Source organism: Solanum pennellii, chromosome 11, assembly GCF_001406875.1.
Source record: "Solanum pennellii chromosome 11, SPENNV200".
NCBI lineage: Eukaryota > Viridiplantae > Streptophyta > Magnoliopsida > Solanales > Solanaceae > Solanum > Solanum pennellii.
Genome location: NC_028647.1, coordinates 7,949,771 through 7,960,307, shown reverse-complemented (window position 1 = coordinate 7,960,307; position 10,537 = coordinate 7,949,771). Strand labels below are relative to the sequence as shown.

Here is a 10,537-nt window from a genome sequence, read left to right as displayed (position 1 = left end):
TTGAATTTTAATTCTAATTATAATGAGCGAAAAGGGGGCAAAAAATCAAGATGAAGATCGAAAACACTTGTTTTATTGTGTTTGTTTCTCTCATTTGAATTGGAATGAGTATCCCTTTTTTTCCAGACTACAACATATGATAAATAGGCAAAGCCTGTAGAGAGTACACAATTTTTATGCTATAGAGCATATATAACTTGCAAAAAAGAAAACTAAAATCGACTAGTAAATAATACTATAGCTTCTTTCTAATAACTAACACTACTAGTTCGAATTACAATATTGTATATAGAGAAATACAAAGAACGAAGATGTATCTGCCAACACTTTATTGTGCCTTCCAACACCTTCCTAGTCCTTGATCGTTTTTCTACTTCTTGACAATCTCAAGTCCTTCAGAAGTACAGCACTAGGATCAACCCCATCTTCCTGGCCCTTGAGATCCCTCTCATGCTGATCGTCTGGCTCCTTTGTTGACAATGCTGAAGTTGTACCATCACCTTTTTTAGCCCCGTCTTCCTTTTTCTTAGCAAGCCTCCCACGACCCTGTTTTTTTGGTTGCTCCAAATCCTCCCCTTTTTCCTTTTGCTGCTGCTTCTTTTGTGTATTTGACGAACTCCCCCTTCTCTTGCTCTTTCCTTTACTCTTTGAATTCAAGTTTTTGCTTTCACCAGGAAGCAAAAACCGTCCTCCATCAATCATAACAATTTCCCCCCTTTCACACATCTTCTTCAGATGATGTTTCAGCATTATCTTATGAGCCATTGGCAAACTGTCATTATTTTTTATGATAAACTCAGATATCGAGTCTTCATCAGAGCCCTCTTCTTCGTCCAATTCCTGCAATGCTTGTTCAATCATCCAAGCGTAAGGAGGATGATCAGGGGTAGTCTGAAGACCAGACATAATAATATCAAGGTGTTGTCGAAGAATTGAATTCTGGGACTCTGACAATGACGCATTTGGTTCAATGTTGGACATTTTAACAATTCCTTCTCTCAATTTGTCCATAACTTTCTCCAGATTCTTCTTCTTCTACAACAAGTTTTTTTTTTTTGGAGTGTTGACAAATTATTGGAATGAGTATCCAATAATCTCACGAAGTTATTCTAAGTAGAACTAATAATTTGGAGATGAACAAACAAGACTAGCCACTTACTGTAATATGTGTTGGGGCTATAATTTATAGTCCTATATATAAGAATCGGGTGACGAAATTGGGCAAGAAATGGGTTATAAATATAGCAAGATATTAATTATTATTCTGCTTTTGACTCATGGTCAAATGAAAATAAAGTAAATCTGGAAGGAAATTAATTATTATTTGGATTTTGACTCATTGTCAAATAAAAATAAAGTAAATATAGAAAGAAATTAATTACCTTTTGATTTTTGACTTATAGTCATTTGAAAATAAACTAAATACAATTTGATATTAATTATTATTCGATTTTTGACTCATGCTGAAAGGAAAATAAAGTAAATATAGAAATATATTAACTATTATTTTATTTTAAATCATGGTCAAATGAAAATTAAAGTAAATGTAAAAAGGTATTAATTACTTTTTATTTTTGACTCATATTCAAATGAAAATAAAGTTAATATAAAAAGATATTAATTATTATTCGGTTTTTGACTCCTAGTCAAATGAAACTAAAGCAAATATGGAAAAATATTAATTATTATTTGATTTTTGATCATGGTCAAATGAAAATTAAAGTAAATGTAAAAAGGTATTATTATTTTTTTTTGAATTTTGACTCATTCAAATGAAAATAAAGTAAATATAGAAAGATATTAACTATTATTCGATTTTTGACTCCGAGTTAAATGAACATAAAGTAAATATGGAAAAATATTAATCATTATTTGTCATGATTCAACTACCAGGCGGTGTGGGCCCCTACATACTAACACCGTAGTAGGAGAACCCTCAATTTCCAACCATTTAAAACATGCGAAAGATTTCAGAAAACTAAAAATAGAAAGAATTCAAGTAGATTTATAAGTAAGAGTTTTTAAAAACTATTCTTGTGAAGACTCGAAAGTAATTAACATCCCCGGGGATATAGTCTTAACAGGTACAAGATAAACTGAGAGTTCAAGTTATAACAAAAGTAAAAGGCACAAGTCCCACCACAAGGAAGAAAATATGGAAGCAGTTGAAGATTATATTCGTCTTCACCTATGAGACATCATTGATCCTACATACAGACTATGTAAAAACACTACAACAAAAACAATTTTTAGCGGCATTAAATATTGACACTAATAAAGAGTGCTAAAGTCTTTACCGGCATTAGTTAAGTGTCATTAGAACCAATGTCGCTAAAGGCTTTAGGGACATATACAAAGAGTAACAATTGCCACTAAAAATACATATTTAGTGGCAATTAAGAATTAAATGCCGCTAATGGTCATTTTTGTTGTAGTGAAAGACATAGCAAGAGTAGTATCAGTACAAAACACACGTACTGATAGGTATCATCGATCAACCCGATACCCACCGCATAATATAAGAAATCGGCCAGTGAAAAACATGTGATGAGACTATTCGCTTCTCCACCTTTATATTTATCCTACCCTTACATATTCTGGATAATTGACATTACCAACCTGACCAACCACTTACGGAATAATGCTACACTCCATTCCCGTCTCCACTCACTTATAAACATGTATTACGCCTATCAAGGATTACTATCCCCTTCATAAAACCATCCCCTAACCTCGAGAATAATACCCATAATCTCATTCTCAATAACAAAGCTAGCACCGAGTCAGGTCCCTTAGTTCCCCCTTACCATACTACATCCAAGTTGAGACTCTACCATCCATAGTTCATTACACAACCAGGTATCTCAAATTAACTTACAACATTGCAATCCCCCGTATAAGAACATAAGTACAATCCACCAATAAATTTAGGAAACATGCGCAATTCGACATTATCAAATATACATACCTTTATACATATAATACAAGTCAATGGCCCTCTCATAGAACCCACACTCAAACTTTTATCCTACCAAAATGTGATATCCGATCCAATATTTATGACGGGACGTGGAAATTGATCCCATGTTTACGCCGGAACGTGGCAACCGATCCAAGTTACTGTGTCGAAATGCAACACCCGGCCCATTCAACAAGCCACGGTCACAATCACAAGTATATTTTCAAAAAACACACAATCAAGTAATAATTGATGGAACATTCATCTATTCTCATTTACAATTAGTGTGATCAATAATGCAACATCCGCATACTTACATGTATTATAATGAAGCAAGAACAAACATATATCACTTAACATGAAATCACAACCATCACCACACCCTAGTTCATGTGTTAGGACTTCCCCATTTGCTATACTTCTAAGGTATTACCTAGGCTACCATTAAAACTTTCTCTTTTTGGTGCACGAAGGTCTACACATGAATTCTACCTTCAAGATCACTATATTATGCAGTAAGTAATAGATTTATAACTACTCAATTAATAAACCTAGCCTACCTGGGCGCCAAGCAGCCGCACAGAGTTTTTGGCTTCGATTCTTTTTTTCAGGATTAATGATGGTGATCTTGACTGAAAATTCTCAATCCATCAATCTCCTTACGCTATAAATCTCCTTCTCCTTCTTCCACAAGCTTAGAGAAGCTTTTGGGGGGTTTCTAGGGTGGTTTAAATTAGGTTTTTCGCGTTATTTACATTTTGTCTCGCCTATCCCTCTCTGGCGCCAACTTACCTCATCAAGGCGCCGCCACCCTAACGGCATCTAGCCTACCTAGCGGGACAATGGCCCAGTAATTTCCCCAAAGTTTTTGCTTTTCCAAAATAATGACGGTTCGCATCGTTACATTATTTGATTTTGACTTCTGGTCAAATGAACTGGAATTTATTAACTTGTGCATTCTTATCCAATCATATATTTATTTATTGCATTTTTATTCAATTAAATGCATATGAAGACTTATTCAATAAACTGTGTAAAGGATATCATACTACTATGTATTTATAATACTCCCTTTTCAATGTTCATTTATTGATAATGTGTCGTACTGAAAATCTTACTAGAAAAATATCAATAAGAAAAAATATTATTAAAGAAAAAAAAAACAATACATGTAGTAGTAAGCATTTGCTCGTTGCCTCATTAAAAATCTTATTAGAAAATCGAGTGGGATAAAATCTTAATTAAAGAATTAGTACAATGCGTAATTTACTTCCTCCAATAAAGATCACGATTTAGATGGTTAATCTTCACATTCCGATCTTTTATATCATCTTTTCAAGAGTTGAACTTAGTAAGAATTCAATGAATAAATTCATTAGATTATCACCGAAAAGAATTTGTTGTATATTAATATCAGCGTTCTTCTAAAGATCATGTGTGACAAATAATTTTTGTGAAATGTGTTGTGTTCTATCTTCTTTTATGATGCATCCTTTTAATTGGTTATGCATGCATCATTATCATGGGCCATAAGTAAACTTGGGTGTTCAGAATTATTCTTACAGAAGAAGAATATTGCAGTATAACTCCAACTATTTATATCAAATTTTGTACACCTTTTTCTTCATTAATGCTAATCTCATGATTCTGCAACAGTATACTATATTTCACCTGAATTTTGAAATTCCGTTGAAATTGAACGTCAATGCAAGAAACAACTGGGTAACTTGAAAGGCGTTAGAACGTGAATGCAAGATACTTGAAAGTACAAAAATACCATTTGGGTATTTTGAAAGGCATTTAAACGTGAATGCAAGATACATTTGAAGTCATATAACATTAATTGCCTTTTCTTTACAGCCCCTGAGGTGCCATGAATTAATGACACAGTGCATGATATGCTTTAAGTAAAACTATAATAGTCAAAGTCTTTTGAAACAAACCACTTAAAGACATATTTCCCAGTGCATCTTGTATCAACAGATCAACTAATGCAGCCAAAGACACTAAAGGATACAACATATGTAATAAATAGCCACAGCTTCAATGTAACATCTCGCAATTCGAAATAGCTAGGAAGAAGCTAAGAACTGAAAATAGTCATTTTTGGAAATAATTAAAAATCTGAAAAATTACTTAAGTTAAAAAAATGATTTTTGGTCAACTTCAAACGACCATCACTTATAGTTCAGGATGAGTTAGGAGAACTTCCAGATATGGTTGGACAACTTTTGGAATTATCTTTCCAACGCGGCCAAGTTTGCGTGATTTCGAGTTTGTATGAGTAATTCGTTTTTAGGAGTTTCATTGGTGTAAATTCATATTTTAGTCAGTTTGATTTATAAATTTTTAGTGCACCCATTTATCAAATATTTTTATTTACCTATTCGATTCTTGGACACCCTTAATGAATTTTTTGGCTACGAACTGTTATTGTCTTGTTCGTACTCACTCTTTGCTTTTTCACTTGTGTAGTTGCTGAGCCCGGTATCGTGTGATTGTGCTTCTATTTCAAAGGCTTGTTGAAGAACTATTGATAAGTAGTTGTTTTTCATCCCAGTGGGCCCTATATTTATTTTTTATTATGCTTTGTTCTATTTGAGAGGCTAAAACCTGAGACTTGTACTTATTTCTTTCTTCTACACTTTATGTATTAGTGGTTTGCACACGTGAAAACTATATTTTGGGGTGTGAATAGAATGAATAAGTTTTTCATTTTTATTTTGTTCTTTGTTTATCTTTTATTTTTCTTTCTTTTCGTTGGGTTGAGGCTTATTTATCTTAGTGGAAATAGAAAAGTGTCATCATATCTTATTTTGGATTGTGACAATCACTTTCTGAATCGGTTTACTCAGCATACTAATGAATGACGATGGATGCATTTTTGGTCCATGGAAGTTATATTTCAACAACATAGTTTTCACCATTTTCCCAAAAGGAAGAAAATGGTGTCAACCTTTTTATAATTATCTTAACTTTGAACTGTATATGACTCACTCCGCTGACATTATTATGCATTCTTCTAAAAAAAGATCAACAAAATATTTTCAAGTTTGCTAATTTCATTATTATTAAATTTTAATAGAGACCTGAAAAAGGCCAAAAAGATTACATATATATATTCTCGAAAAAATGTTTTCCTTAGAGGGAAATGCAGTACACACCTCATATTCCCTTTAATTATTCCTCGTAACAAACTGTCGTGTAACATGTTGTACCATTGAATATTAATTATTTACAGTGATAGGAGACCTTGGAGAGGAGTTCTTCTACTTGGTTCTCCTGACACAGGAAAAACAATATTGGCCAAAGATATTGCTAAAGAGTGTGGGACAATATTTATAAATATTTCTTGTAGTTTGTTCTGTGGAAAATTGCAAGATAGAGTAAACGATTGACACGGTGCTTATTTGAGTTTGCCCGTACTAATGCTCCAACAACAATTTTCATTGATGAGATTAAATATCTTGACAACTCTATTATTTACTTACCCTCTGGCACTACTAAGAGAATCAGTCTCATCGATGAAAATTGTAGTTCGAGCATGAGTATGGGTAAGCTCGATTAAGCTTTGTGTTAATTGTTCACTCTCCCCGTACCCACACTTAGTAGCAAAATTTTTGGCCAAAATGTTTTCCCTGTGTCAAGAGGATCAAACATAAGAACTCCTCTCTGAGATCTCCTGTCCTTATTAAAATATGTTATATGATGAGAAAAAATTAATGGAAATACGATGTGTGTGCATTTCCCTCCAAGAAAAAAAATTTTAGGGCAAGAAATAGGTTATAAATATAGCAAGATATTAATTATTATTCTGCTTTTAACTCATTGTCAAATGAAAATAAAGTAAATCTGAAAGGATATTAATTATTATTTGGATTTTGACTCATTGTCAAATAAAAATAAAGTAAATATAGAAAGATATAATTAATTTTTGATTTTTGACTTACAGTAAAATGAAAATAAAGTAAACATAAAAAGATATTAATTATTATTCGATTTTTTACTCATGGTCAAAGGAAAATAAAGTAAATATAGAAAGATATTAACTATTATTTGATTTTAAATCATGTTCAAATGAAAATTAAAGTAAATGTAAAAAGGTATTAATTATTTTTTTTATTTTTGACTCATATTCAAATGAAAATAAAGTAAATATAGAAAGATATTAATTATTATTCGATTTTTGACTCCTGGTCAAATGAACATAAAGTAAATATGGAAAAATATTAATTAATATTTGATTTTTGATCATGGTCAAATGAAAATTAAAGTAAATGTAAAAAGGCATTAATTTTTTTTTTATTTTTGACTCATATTCAAATGAAAATAAAGTAAATATAGAAAGATATTAATTATTATTCGATTTTTGACTCCTAGTCAAATGAACATAAAGTAAATATGGAAAAATATTAATCATTATTTGTCACGATCCAAATCATCGGGCGATGCGGGCACCTACATATTACACCGTAGTAGGAGAACCCTCAATTTCCAACAATTTAAAACATGCGAAAGATTTCAGAAAACTGAAAATAGAAAGAATTCAAGAATATTTATAAGTAAGAAAATGTAAAAGCAATTCTTGTTAAGACTTGAAAGGAATTAACATCTCGATGGATCTAGTCTGAACAGGTACAAGACTTACTGAGAGTATAGGGTATAACAAAAGTAAAAGACACGTCCCACCACAAGGAAGGAAATACGAGAGCAGTTGGAGATTATATTCGTCTTCACCTATTAGACATCATTAATCCTGCATGAAGACTATGTCAAAAGACATAGCAAAAGTAGTATCAGTACAAAACATACGTACTGGTAGGCATCATCGGTCAACCCGATACCCACTGCATAATATAAGAAATCAGCCAGTGAAAAACATGTGATAAGACTATTCGCTTCTTGGCCTTTATATTTATCCTACCCTTACCTATTCTGGATAATTGACATTACCAACCTGACCAACCACTTACGGAATAATCCTACACTCCATTCCCATCTCCACTCACTTATAAACTTGTATTACGCCTATCAAGGATTACTATCCCCTTCATGAAACCATCCCCTAACCTCGAGAATAATACCCATAATCTCATTCTCAATAATAAAGCTAGCACCAGGTCCCTTAGTTACCCCTTACCATACTACATCCAAATTGAGACTCTACCATCCATAGTTCATTACCCAACCAGGTATCTCCAATTAACTTACAACATTGCAATCCCCACGTATAAGAAGATAAGTACAATCCACTAATCAATTTAGGAAACATCCTGATTCCACATTATCAAATATACAAGCCTTTATACATATAATACAAGTCAATGGCTCTCTCATGGAAACCACACTCAAACTGTTATCCTATCAAAATGTGAAATTTGATCCAATATTTATGACGGGACGTGGAAATCGATCCCATGTTTATGCCGGAACATGGCAACCGATCCAAGTTAATGTGTCGGAATGCAACACCAGGTCCATTCAACAAGCCACAATCACAAGTATATTTTCAAAATTCATACAATCAAGTAATAATTAATGGCACATTCATATATTCTCATTTACAATTAGAGTGATAAATAATGCAACATACGAATACATTATTGTATTATAATGAAGCAAGAACAAACATATACCACATAACATGAAATCACAACCATCACCACGCCCTAGTTCATGAGTTAGGACTTCATCATATGTTATACTTCAGAGGTAACCTCTAGGCTACCATTAAAACTTTCTCTTTTTGGTGCACGAAGGTCTACACATAAATTCTACCTTCAAGGTCAATATATTATGCAGTAAGTAATAGATTTATAACTACTCAATTAATAAACCTAGCCTACCTGGCCACCAAGCAGCTGCACAGAGTTTTTGGCTTCGATTCTTGTTTTTGGGATAAATGATGGTGATCTTGATTGAAAATTCTCAATCCATCAATATCCTTACGCTAGAAATCTCCTTCTCCTACCTCCACAAGCTTAGAGTAGCTTTTGGGGATTTCTAGGGTGGTTTAAATAAGGTGTTTCGCGTTATTTACATTTTGTCTCGCCTATCCCACTTTGGCACCAAATTACCCTGTCAAGGCGCCGCCACCCTAACGGCATCTAGCCTGCCCTGGCATGACATTGGCCCAGTAATTTCCCTTAAGTTTTTGCTTTTCCAAAATAATGACAGTTCTCATCGTTACATTATTTGATTTTTTGACTTCTGGTCAAATGAACTGGAATTTATTACCTTCTGCATTCTTATCCAATCATATATTTATTTATTGCATGTTTATTCAATTAAATGCATATGAAGACTTATTCAATAAACTGTGTAAAGGATATTCATAATAGTATGTATTTATAATACTCCCTTTTCAATGTTCATTTATTGATAATATGTTGTACTTAAAATCTTACTAGAAATATATCAATAAGAAGAAATATTACTAAAGAAAAAAAAACAAATACATATAGTAGGAAGCATTTGCTCGTTGCCTCATTAAAAATTTTATTAGAAATCGAGTGGGATAAAATTTTAATTAAAGAAATAGTACAATGCGTAATTTACTTCCTCCAATAAAGATCACAATTTAGATGGTTAATCTTCGCATTCGATCTTGTATATCATCTCTTCAAGAGTTGAACTTAGTAAGAATTCAATGAATAAATTCTTTAGATTATCACCGAAAAGAATTTGTTGTATATTAATATCACCGTTCTTCTAAAGATCATGTGTGACGAATAATTTTGGTGAAATGTTTTGTGTTCTATCTTCTTTTATGATGCATCTTTTTAATTGGTTATGCATGCATCATTATCATGGGCCACAAGTAAACTTAGGTATTAAGAATTATTCTTACAGAAGAAGAATTTTGTAGTATAACTCCAACTATTTATATCATATTTTCTACACCTTTTTCTTCATTAGTGCTAATTTCATGATTCTGCAACAGTATACTATATTTCACCTGAATTTTGAAATTCCGTTGAAATTGAACGTCAATGCAAGCAACATTTGACCAACTAATGCAGCCAAAGAAAGTAAAGGATACAACATATGTAATAAATAGCCACAGCTTCAATGTAACATCTTGCAATTCGAAATAGCTAGGAAGAAGCTAGGAACTGAAAATAGTCATTTATGGAAATAATTAAAAATCTAGAAAATTACTTAAGTTAAAAATAATGATTTTTGGTCCACTTCAAACGGCCATCACTTCTAGTTCAGGATGAGTTAGGAGAACTTCCAGATATGTTGGACAGTTTTTGGAATCATCTTTCCGCCACGACCAAGTTTACGCGATTCCGAACTTGTATGAGTAAGTTATGCCCTTTGGAAGTGGAGTTGTTGGATTAAGGAAAGTCTAAATCCGAATTTTTGAAGGGTAATTTAGTTTTTTCCTAACCTATTTATCCTTATTCGGTTTTAGGAGTTTAATTGTGGTAAATTCATATTTTAGTCAGTTTTAGAAAAGTGAATATCTCGCTAGGGCTTGGAGAAAGGAGAAAAGAGGAGAAAGGAAAAGAACGTTCAAGATTCATCGAGATTAGCTTGTGGATTTCATGGGGGGGGGGGGGGGGGGGGGGG

The 10,537-nt window shown here is 32.6% G+C and overlaps 1 protein-coding gene across 1 annotated transcript; it reads right to left on the bottom strand.

Moving 5' to 3' along the window:
- Positions 1–351: 351 nt before the first annotated feature.
- Positions 352–981, bottom strand: LOC107003603 (HMG-Y-related protein A-like). Its single transcript, XM_015201931.1, has one exon. It carries the CDS (start codon positions 979–981, stop codon positions 352–354), a length of 630 nt encoding a protein of 209 aa, XP_015057417.1.
- Positions 982–10,537: the final 9,556 nt, after the last annotated feature.